Source organism: Hemicordylus capensis, chromosome 2 (assembly GCF_027244095.1).
Source record: "Hemicordylus capensis ecotype Gifberg chromosome 2, rHemCap1.1.pri, whole genome shotgun sequence".
NCBI classification, from domain to species: Eukaryota; Metazoa; Chordata; class Lepidosauria; order Squamata; family Cordylidae; genus Hemicordylus; species Hemicordylus capensis.
In genome coordinates, this window is record NC_069658.1 from 380,827,479 (window position 1) to 380,839,882 (window position 12,404).

General features: G+C 45.3%; 1 protein-coding gene across 1 annotated transcript in view; it reads right to left on the reverse strand.

Annotated features, from left to right (window-relative positions):
- FOXK2 (forkhead box K2) overlaps positions 1–12,404 on the reverse strand; it is an 83,832-nt gene that overhangs the window by 9,207 nt on the left and 62,221 nt on the right. Inside the window, exon 6 of the mRNA XM_053291899.1 lies at positions 8,442–8,617. Within this exon, the coding sequence (XP_053147874.1) occupies positions 8,442–8,617 (176 nt within the window). The remainder of the gene's footprint in view (positions 1–8,441; positions 8,618–12,404) is intronic.

The window sequence follows — 12,404 nt, forward strand, 5'->3', positions numbered from 1 at the left end:
TGGGTAAACTCATTTTTCCTTTTTTTGGAAGTCCGTAGCAAATCAAGAGCAACTTGTTGGTCCTGAAGGGAGTGACATGTTTGATGCAGAAGATGAAAGTCCTCCTCAGATCCAGAGAGTGCAACATCCTTTCCCTATCATCTGCATTAGCAGGTGGGGAAGTTCTGCCCCTCATGGTGCCAAGAACTGCTCTGATAAACTATATTGTTTAGTCTATAGATTATATTCTTTCTTTTGACGATATGAAGATGGAATGTAACAAGGAGGGTGAAAGTGATGAGCATGTATGAGACAAGTGGTTGCAAAGACATGAGGAGGTGCCAATTTGTCTTCTTAGGATATACTTTGATATCCCACCAGCACATAGGTTACACTATCACAGCCATGACTTTTGTGGATATCTTTTGGGCAGCTGAAAGTTCAAAACAGGAGGATGAGACACTGATAAATTTTGTGGGCCCAAGCAAATTAAAAATGTTCACTGTAGATATATGGAAGTAAATGTCCCTCAGATTCATCAATGCCATCCAATCTCCAGTGTAAGGGAGCTGTAGGATTATCTGAACATCTTTGGGAATTGTTTGTTGAACAGGATTGCGGGACATGCTCTATGACCTTCTTCTGAAGGACAATTTCCATCTTGAAGAAAAGAGGCGGGGATGGTGTTGTAAACTGAAGGACTCCAAAGGGTGGCAAAGTGTTGAATTTGATTACATATCCTAATTTTATTACAGTGAAAACACACAAGGCATTAATAAATGGTTTCCCACACCTGAAGGTAATGACTGAGAAGGGAAATATGTTGTGAAGACTTTTTAAAAAGCTCTCTGGTTTTGGGGCCATTCACTGTTTATAGATGGAGTTTTGGCATATCCCTTTCAACAAAAGTCTTTGGAAAGCAAGTTTTGAAGAAGACCGAGATGGGTCCAGTCACTGTGAATGGATGCAATAATGCCTGTATGGTTTATGAAACCTTTTGAAGAACCTGTGAGTGTGCCAGAGATTTTGTTTTATGCACTTTTTCTAATGTGTCATCAGAACCCCTCTCCTTCAAAGGGGAGGTTCTTAATCTTCAATTTACCTTTAGAGAGCAGCATGCTGGAGCAAGATGACAGCTCTAGCAATGGCCTTGGAGCTAGAGCTGACACAGTAATTGCCCAGAATAATCTATTGAACAAGTTTCACAGTTTTAGTCTAGTAAGTTTTAACTAGAAGGTGGTGGCCCTCTGGAAGATGCTATAAGAGTGGAATGAGGGCCGGGGCCCATCTTGTTCCAGGGCCCACTCCAACCTTGCTATGCCCTTGAGGCCAAGGAATATAGCCATCCTCTTTATCAATATCGCATACACTCAAAAGTAATTGAATAAAAAGCAAAATACATGTATCCTGCCACTGGTTGCAGGGTAGTTCTGTAGCCCAGTCCAAAGCATCCAAAGACATGGAGTCTAATTCAGAATCTCTTGATGAAGTAGAGCAGTTGACTGTTGTTCAGAATCAACAAGTGTATACACTGGTATGGTCTGTGAGGATACAATGATAAATGATGGTACCAAAAGAGGAGTAATAAGTACACACACTGAGGTTAATGACATAAACAAGTCAGGAATTAAATGCACTGGCAAGGCCAGATGTGTCTGTGGAGAAGTGTTTGGTACAATGGTGGACACTGTTCCCTCTAAGGTTTTTGCACGTGCGCTCAGAAGTTTTTGGATGTCCGCTCAGTTCATTTTAGAACCCGTTCAGGTTGAAACAGGAAGGCCCCACTATGAATGCACGTGTACACACACTGCCTTGATACTGCTGCCCAGAACAAAACTCATTTTGCACAGAGATGAAAAAAATTAGAGGGGCCACTGTTGGTGGAGCACATGTGGCACTTGTAATATTGGTAGAACAGTAGCAGGGGTCTGTTCTACTGGGTGGAGCTGGCAGCAGAAACGGAATCAATGAATTTGCTTTGGTACTGACTGATGTGACTGTAGACACTAGTGGTACTGTTGTCAATGACACACACACAGTGGTGGGGAGGGCAGATTGAACACAGTCTCCAAATTGATGGGGTAGGAACTTAAGTTTTGAAATAGTGGATGTTGGCTTGGATCATAAGCCCTAAAGTACTGGCGCTTTCTCCATTCATTCCAGCTAGATTTATATTCAGGCCATGGAGAGCAGAAACTAGTGGTGTGCATGGTATGGCAGAAGCGTGGTCTGGCACTTGCGGGGGTGTCTCTTTAAGGGTGGTGGTGGTAGTACTCCCCCCCCGCCGCTCTTGCCCCTCCGGTGCTGGTGCTTTTAAGAATCTTCTTGGGGCGGCAGAGTTCCTCACTGCCGCCCCTGCCCCCGTCGTTGTCCGTCAATGCCTTAAATGAAGAAGAGCTGGCAGAGCGCATGTGCCCTTCGCGGCACGCGCGCCACAAAGGGCACATGCGCTCCGCCAGCTCTTCTTCATTTAAGGCATTGACGGACAACGAGGGGGGCAGAGGCGGCAGGGAGGAACTCTGCCGCCCCAAGAAGATTCTTAAAAGCACCAGTGCCGGAGGGGGAAGAATGGCCGGGGGGGGGGAGAGTACTACCACCCCGCCGTTGAAGCGACACCCCCCCCACCCTTCCAAACCGCCAGAATTCTGGGCCGGGCCGGCGGCTTTCCCAATGGCCTCCGAACCAAACCACGCACACCACTAGCAGGAACAACAGGAACACCACCCTCATTATGGGGAGTAATGACATTCCTAGTGACGTCAGACTGGTTCTTGGAAGAGTATCTCTGGGGGAAATAGGCCCAATATGTCTCCTACAGAGAAAGTAGTGCCTTGATGGGAAAGATCTGTCCCTTCTATACGGAGAGGGAGATCAGTTCAACCATCTATCCAATGTATATCTCCAAGTGTTGAATCTGGATGTTGCTAGCTGATTTCCAAGTAGGTTTTCTCCAAGATGCAGGTAATCCTGAGGTGGCACAGGACTTTGAGGTCCTGGTCTCTGTGAATCAGAGAAGGGAGTATTGATAATTTCGTCCTCTGAAACTCAGCATGACAGGGGGCTTCTCCTCATGGCTGCTGCACTGACAAACCAGCTCATACAGTGGTACCAAAGATACTGATGAAGGTGGGATTCTATAATTTGGACATAAGAGTTTAATGAATACTTATGCTTCTTTTTCCTCTTTTACAGTTCTTTTGAGACTTCAAGCCCAAAGCAGGAGGACTCAAGCCCAATCTTGATATCAAGGACTTGAGGTCTGAAAATCAAACTCTTTTTATTTAGAGCCAGAGGGAGCTACCAAGACTAAGATATGAACTTAGCAGGAAGTTGCCAGCTACACTCTTTAGGCATGTGTAGCCAAATCTCCCCTACAAGGGAAGGGGCAGGGCTGGTGTAAAAGCATTTGGATAGAGCTCTAGAATTTTTCCAAGAGTCTCTGCACAAGTCTAGGCCCATTTATGTAAATGCACAACGACCATGAAAAAGAAGTGGGTTTTGCAGTACAATTTCAAGGATATGTGGCATCACTGAGTTATTCTGGGAGGCAGTACCTTGCATAAATGGCAGTGTTGATGGAGGGAGCAGGATATCTTTGCACAGCTGAAGGTCACAGGTAGGGATGTATTAGCATATGACAGGAGAGAGAGAGAGTGCAAGATCATAGCAGATTTTATACTAAGAACTAGAAGCTTGTACAGGAAGCTAGTGCAGGGATTGAAGGAAGAGCATCACATGGTCAGTGCAATGAGTAGTAACACTGTTTTTACAGCAGAATGCTGGACAGAGGTGAGAGGACTGAGGTGAGACCAGAGGAAGAAACAGTTGAAGTAGTTAAGGCAAGGGATTACCACAGCTTGGAACATAGTTTTTGTCAAGGGGACAGAGAGCAAGGGTTGTATTTTTGTACAGGGAGAAATGATACATATTTTCAAGAGGGTGAATGAGGAGGCTTTCAACAGATAAGGAGAAGAGGGCTTGAAAAGAAAGATGAAGTCTGGTCTTGCTGTGAAGGAATGAGGCCTAAACCTCTTCTTTTGTATATAGGATTTTAGGTTGCAATTGCCTTGCTATTCACTGTGTTAAGAAAGCTATGCAGGGATCAGAAGTTCACAGCTCCTGTTCTACAGCTGGGTTTTGGAGGGAGAAGAGTTTGACAGTTAAAAATTTGGGAGCGAAGTGGAGGTTTGATTTCACGGGTTATTTTTGGAAAAATGGTAGGGAGCTTAAGTTATATTGATTGGATGGTTTGGAAAAATGGGAGGGAAATTTGTCTATAAAAGGAGGCTACTTTCAGCAGAGCTTTAGTGGGAGTACAAGTTTGGTGCTGGAAAAGAAGAGTCTATGTGCAGGACAAGTTGGAGGAAGAAGTGCAAAACTGAAGAGTCCAAGTGAAGGAAGTGCTGGCACAGTTAGAAGGAATCAGAGCTGGGGATGGAAAGGGCTGAGCAATCACTGGAAGAGAGTAGAAACTCTCTGATGGCTAAAATCATTCAGCAGCAAGAAGAAACAGTCTTGGGGCTGAAACTCCAGAACAGTGAAGGAGAACAGGATCTGAGACTGAACAAAGGACAAACAGTGTTGCTGGAAAAACTGAGGTGACTGCAGAGGACTCTGAGTTAGGGTCCAGTGCTAGACAGGTCAGTCTGGGTACATTTTGATCACATTTCATTTCTTCCTTATGGTCATTTAGTTGCTGTTTTTGTACTAAACCTTTCAAGAGAGCTATTGGTTTAAAACTGAACTATTTCAAAGTAAGATTTCTTGTTTGTATCTGTAGCTTCTCTCCATTTTCTCCACCCCTTTACCACTCTACAGAAAGGTTGTTGTAGTAGACTCAGCCAGAGAAAACCTAAAAGTCTACTTGGTGGCAGAAATTAAATGTAAAAGTCTCAGGACTGGTTGAGACGGGGCCATGACAAGTGGTAGCAGCACGGGGCGATTGCCAATAAAGCATCCAATGGAAATATAAGACACACATTTGGAGCTGCAGGATTAGATGGTGGGAGAAAGTTCTGGATTGCAGAGGTAGAGCTGAATCTGTGCATTGGTGGTACTGAAAGCCATGGGATATGATGAGATCACCTAGGGAGAAAATATGGCCAAAAAAAAAAAAAAAAGCAGACAGCTAAGGTTTTTTTAGAATGGGCAACATAGCTGCATGGTTGAAAGCAGTAGGGAGTGAACTGAGGTGGGGCAAGAGGTTGATAATGTGGTGCAAAAGCAGGGAAATGGTGGGGGGAGATGGCAATCCAGAACTGGGAGGGGACAGGGTCAAAGGAACATGTGATGGGTCTAGACAAGCACAACAATAAAAATTAAAATTGAACAAACAAGACAGTTGACTCATCAAATGAGACAGAAGAAAGGGTCAGGGGAGGTGTATGAGGATAGAGAGCTGGAGCAGAGTTCAAGACAGATAGTGAGATTGGAGTGGATCCTTTCAATCTTATTATTTAAAAATGAGACTGAGTCTTAAGAAGGCAGGGAACGGATGGAGGGGCAGGCCATAGAAAGGCAAAAGATAAAGAAGAGGAGCTGTAGATTCCTAGAGTCATTCAGCCATATAATATGAATGGGAATGTTCTTTTTAATAACTGCCTTGTAGTCTCCAATAATAAAGTCTGGTTTGGACGATAATTTCCAAATGGCCCATGTGATTAAGAAGCAAGCACACCCATCTCCCTCCCAGGTGCCATTTCTTAATCAAGTGGGGTTCATCCAAGTCACCCTGCTACATGCACCTATAAAATAGTATTTAAAGTGCATGTAGAGGGGTGGCCCCATATGATTAGTGAACAGCACACTGAGGGGGAGAAATGTGCACTCACATCTTATTTATTTATTTGTTCGATTTCTACAGCGCCATTACAAAATAGCTCAGGGCGGTTCACAAATATGATAAAACAGTTAAAATCAATCAATGATCGGGAATGAAAATTTAAAATACAATAAAGCAGCTAAAAAATAAAACAATTCAAAACCTTATAAAAACCCAATATATTAAAAACCCTTTAAAGCAATTTAAAAACCCTGGAAGGCCAGGCCGAACAGGTAGGTCTTTAGGGCTCTCCTAAATGCCAATAAAGAATTCAAATTATTGATTTCTGCAGGGAGCACATTCCACAATCTAGGAGCAGCTACAGAGAAGGCCCGCCTCTGGGCACCACCAAATGAGCCGGCCCTCCTCAGATGATCTTAGCGTGTGGTGGGGATCAGACCGAAGAAGGAGCTCTCTAAGGTAACCTGGACCTAAGCTGTTCAGGGCTTTATAGGTACCGTAATAACCAGCACTTGGTATTTTGCCCGGAAACATACCGGCAGCTAGTGCAGCTGTTTCAAAACAGGCACAATATGGTCTCACCGAGTTGCCCCAGTGACCAGCCTGGCTGCCGCATTTTGAACTAAATGAAGTTTCCAAACTACGTACAAAGGCAGCCCCACGTAGAGAGCATTACAATAGTCAAGCCTGGAGGTTACCAGCTGGTGCACCACTGTTCTGAGGTCATCCTCCTCTAGGAATGGACACAGCTGTCGAATCAGCTGAAGCTAATAAAAAGGACTCCTGGTCACAGCCTCCGAGATACCAAGGTGAGGTCTGGATTCAGGAGCACCCCCAAGCTGTGTACCTGCTCCTTCTGGGGGAGTGTAACCCCATCCAGCACAGGGAGATCTAACTCATCCCTCAGATTCTGAACCCCTACAATGAGCAACTCCATCTTGCTTGGATTCAGCTTCAATTTGTTCTCCCTCTTCCAGCCCATTACTGCCTGTAGGCAGGCATTTAGGGAATGAATGCCATTTCCTGATGAAGCAGATAAAAGAGAGAAGTAGATTTGGGTGTCATCAGCATACTGATAACATCCAGCACCAAACCTCCTGATGGCCTCACCCAGCGGTTTCATGTAGATATTGAAAAGCACTGGTGACAGAATGGAGCCCTGAGGGACTCCATATAACAGCTCCTATTTTGAGGAGCAACTGTCACCAAGTTCCACCTTCTGGGATCTGCCCAATAGGAGCGGAACCACTGCAAAGCAGTGCCTCCTATCCCCAACTTCTCCAGGCAACCCAAAAGGATACCGTGTTTGATGGTATCGAACGCTGCCGAGAGATCCAAGACAACCAACAGAGTCACACTCCTCTGTTGATTCCCTGGTATAGGTAGGGGCTGACCAAGGCTGTCCCAACCCCATAGCCCGCTCTAATGCCAGTTTGAAATGGGTCTAGATAATCAGTTTCCTCCAAAACCGCCTGGAGCTGGTCGGCCACCACCCTCTCGATCACCTTGCCCAACCAAGGGAGATTAGAGATTGGCCTATAACTATCCATCGCCGAGGGATCCAGGGAAGGCTTCTGAAGAAAAGGTCTAATTATTGCCTCCTCCAAGCATGGAGGCACCTTACCCTCCCTCAGCAATGCACTTATGATATTCAAGTGGCCTCAATCCAATCACATGGGAGTGAGGCCACTTGGAAATCATCATCCAAACTGGCCTTTATGATTGAAGTGTACAAGGCAATTGCTTTTTATATGTTGTAAACTTGAACAAGTTCTCTGCTATGATTTCAACAGCTGGCCTTTAAGCCAATAACTTATTTCTCTCCCTCAGTGTTTTTTGTCTCTAAAATGGAACTAAGTTGTTCTCTGTGATCAGGTTTTTCTGCAGCTCTGGTACATATTTAGGATTTGACAGCAGAGTCCCTGATCTGTAGCAACTTGACAAATTTCAAATAGGACACCTGGGCTGCAAAATATGAATATACTTGCACATATGAGTAGTTTACTCACATGAGAAGTGTAACAATCTGAGAAACTCATTTGTGAAGAATGCAAGTGGCAGATTCCATAAGGAAAGACTTTAACATCCCCAATGGGATCTGCTCACACAAGCTGCTGCTGTATCTTCCATGGGTACCCTTCTCAGACATCAACAGGGATCACTCAAAACAGACTAAGGTTGTGAGCACTTGCTTACTGGAGTAATGCCAGAAACCACAGACCACACTGTTGTTCCTTCCCATGCTAGCATTGCTCCTGCTGAAGCTGAGGCAGTTCTGGCATGGGAACAATCCAGAACTTCCAACATCATCCAAGTAGCATGGAGTCTCACTGCAGAAGCTCTCATGCCACCTGAGACACCAGAACAAGCCCTTAGTGTATAGTTTCAGAATGACAAGTCCATTTCAACTCCAACTAATACATCTGTGATCCAACCTAAACATTCAAAAACAAAGAGGCTACTAGTTTTTCAGAAAATATAGCATGTTTAAAAGAACTATTTTTCATTTATAATTTGTTTCTGAAAAACAGTTCTGGCTTTCAAAGCAAAACCTACATTATACCACAATTGATGGATAATGTAGTAGAATGTAGTCAGTCAGTCAGTCAGTCAGTAAGTCTCTCTCTCTCACACACACACACACACACACACACACTCACTCACTATACACAAATTTCACCTGGGGCACTCTGTGCAAATCGTGCTTCTTGTATTACTGCTAGTTTTGGCTGGATAGTGCTCGGCTCAGGATCCATTGGGACAGGAGACCCTTCCCTTGACAGGCTCTCTGGGGTCTGCACACCACTTGAGTGAGCAGACAACACTCCAGAATGATTAGGAGAAGCTGGGGCACTTCTGTAAATAAAGAACAAAAGCAGCAACATGTAGACTGAGGGTTAAAATAATGTTAAGATTAATCATCTGCCTCCAATCCAATACCCACAGTTTCCACAAGGAGGAACTCTTGAACTGCTACTTAAGCAGTACTACAAATTCATGATTCTGTACCAAGTTAAATGCAGTGACAACTCAAGGGCAGACTAAATGGTTGTTCTAGAAACACAGAATGAGAAGTGGGGGGTTGGGGTGGATGGGACAAAAGCAATGAAAAATATTCACTCTCAAGTGAAAATGAGTTTGGTTACTTGAGTTATTCAAGTAACAGAACCACAAGCCTTGCAGAATAATTAGATACAGGACCTCCCTCACCACCCCATCCCCCATGACACATTCATCTTGGTTCCTTTGTCATATCCATTACTGTTTGATTTTCCAACATCCAAATAGTTCTTTTAAATATTTCTTTACCTAGAAATACCACTTTGGAACTAATACCTAGCTATTAGAACATAAGAACAGCCCTGCTGGATCAGGCCCAAGGCCCATCTAGTCCAGCATCCAGTTTCACACAGTGGCCCACCATTATTAAACAATCCATTATTAAATAATGGATTTTTACAAGTGTATGCAACTTCTGTCACATTCTAAGAGAAATTCCTGCATAACAATATTTGCCTTGGGGTAAGGGCAGGGGTTAGTGGTATTCAATTAGAAAACCATGTAACTTTTCATATCCACAAATAAATGAATGCCTAGTCATAAATTCTAGTCCAATACTTGAACAAATTAAGCTATTAATTCAAAGAGTTTTCAAAACATAAACATTGCTCAAGCTTTCTCCAAAACCACACATATCTACTAGTCAGCTGTAGCAAGCATAACACATAGGAATCTCATCTTTCAAGTTAAACTACTGGCAATATTTTAGATAACTATATTGAAACATACACACCCACACATACACACACATTGTATATATCCCAACTGAAGCTGCAGTTTGCAGACCTATTTTAAGTCACATTCTTAGGACAGGACAGAGAAAGACCAGTTGGGCATCTAGTCCAACCCTTAGCCTTAAGGCTGTATGCACCTTCCATACATGTAAGCACCTAAATCATCTAGATTATACTGTGTCCAAAGCAGAACACACAAACACCTGCATCTTGTTTGGAGGATCAACTACACATCACATACAAATTTTTGTAAGAGAATCCTGCAGCTCTCCTCATCATGCCCCAACGCACACATGAAAAAAGGTTTTAGGATCAGGTGATTGGGAAGAGAAAAAAGCAAGGTGGGGGAGAAAGAGGTGGATAGCCTCTTTTCCTGCTAGTTACTTCTCTACTCTCAAATGCCCCCACCCTCCCAAAATAGTTTTTCAGTCCTGTGGGTTCCAAGAAGGTGTCAAAAATGCTTTCACAATTCTCCCTCAGTGGGGGAGTGTATTCCGGATACTGGGTAGCTCCTCCCACCTGCTCAGAGACAGGGCCAATAGAAAACTTTACTTGCATCATATCCTCGGAGGATCTACCCACTTAGCTTCCAGTCTTCACCATGTCTCACTCAGAGCAGGGGCCTTCTCAGCTGCTTGGTGCTTGTTTTTTGCTCTCTTTTGCTTTATTTTCCCTTTCCTCACAACCATCCCCAGTGTTGAGTAGCTGTGAGTCGTGGAGAGAGGAGACGGATGCGGCTGCCTGCTTGTCTGCTGCACAGAGTAGCAGATCATTCCAACACAGGGCCACAAGAGCATGGCAGCCCACACAGGCAGCTGCGAGAGGGAGGTTTCTCCCTCCCTCTCTGAGGACTCACTGGAGGCCTCCACTTACAAACAGGAGCAGCAGCAGGCCGTAGCCACTGCCACTGTAACTCCCTCCATGCCTGTGGACACCCAATCACTCTGCAAGACTCAGGGGAAAAGCTTGGCTGAGCAGAAGAGGCCACATTCCCCGTCTGGCCAGAGCTCTTCTGTGGCGGCACTGCCGAAGAAACAAGGATTGTACAGTCCTTCTACCAAAGGGATTGCCCCCAACACGTGATCCAAGGGTATGGTGATGAACTTGGCGCCCAAACAAAGCACCAGTCAGCAGGAAATGCATCACAGCGGTGAAACTGCGGTGAGTCTGCTTTCTGGGCCCAGCAAGGGCGTGCTTGACTGGGAAGAGGGAGAACGGGAGGAGGATGCAGAGGAACAGACCCCCGCCCATATCCAGGCCCTCCTCAGAAGACTCGTGGCAAAGGAGATCAGCAAGCTGTGAACCCCAGCTCTTCCTGCCAATGCCTCTGAGTGGGAAACACCACCAGTGCCTGCCAATCCACTGACTGATAGGGGGCACTGTTCTGGAAAATGTAATAGGAGGGCCAGCGGTTCTTATCCCATTTCCCCTCCCCAAGACAGGAGGTAAAGGCTCACACAAGGCAATCAGCTCCCTCCACTGTTGTCTCCCTACGTGTCTCCGAATCCCAGGTCCCCACTTCCCCTTAATCCACATCTGAATCCTGATCCAGACTAGGAGTCAAAGAACTCTGTTTCTGACAGGGAGAAAAGGGAACTCTCTGAAGATGAAGCAAATACATCTCAACCTTCTTCTCAATGCCTTTTCTCCCTTTGTGACTTTCCTGTTCTACACAAGGCGCATAAAATTTTAGGTTTGGAGGACAACTCTAATTCCAACCCCACAGAACCTGGAGGGAACCCAGAGGCACTCTCAAGGGCCCACACTCAGGAAGTAATGGTCCCTTGCCCTCAGTTTCCCCCCAACATAATCCAGGCTGAGTGGGAGACATTTTACCTAGAGATGGGGATGGCCAGGATGGAAAAAAAAAGTGATGCGACTCTCCGCAGGTCCCACGAGGCCATGACTCCCTCCATGCGCAGCTCCATAGCAAATTCTACTTTTTTGCCAGGGCTTCTTTCTTATGGATTAAGGAGCTTCTGCCCCTGGTTCCACATAACTCTCTCAAACTCAAGCAGGGTTCAACCAAACTGGAGAAGGCTGACTCCTCCCTTGATGCTACGCAGCTCTCAATCAGGGTTTTGGCATCTGAAGTCTCTGTGTGCCACATCCTCTGGTTAAAAAACTGGAGAGTTGATCAAAAGCCACACCTCAATCTAGCCAATTCAGCCTTAAAATGTGAAAAACTCTTTGGTGAAGTTCTTGAACCAGTCCTTGTGGAAACAAAGGACAAGAAAAAGGTGATGCCTACTGCCTCTACAAAGGAGGACCCAAGGACGGGCAAGCCTCCTCGCCCCACCCTTCAAGGGCACATGGTCTTCCTTCTGTCCTCATCAGCCCGAGCAGGACCGCCCTTCTTGGTCTAAGTCCCAACTTTCCTTTCAGAACAACAGTGACAAGAGCTCCCAAAACACTATCCCAACTAAACAGGGATTCAGGCATAACCACCCCCAATGACTCCATGTTCCAAGTAGGGGTGGAGGGCTACAAGAGTTTGTTCACAAGTGGCACCAGGCCTCCACAAATGCTTGGGTTATCCAGACCATTTCACAGGGGTACTTACTGGATCTCAGATCCCCTCCCCTGGACAGGTTCTCAAGATCCAAGTTCTCACGGAAAGCAAAACACAAATTGATGTCTATGGCCATTCAGCATCTCTTACAGTCTATGTCCTATGTCTATGGTCTATGTCTATGGCCATAGTCTAGGTCTATGGCCATTCAGCATCTCTTCCAAGTAGGAGCCCCTGGTGGCGCAGTGGTAAAACTGCCGCCCTGTAACCAGAAGGTTACAAGTTCGATCCTGACCAGGGGCTCAAGGTTGACTCAGCCTTCCATCCTTCCGAGGTC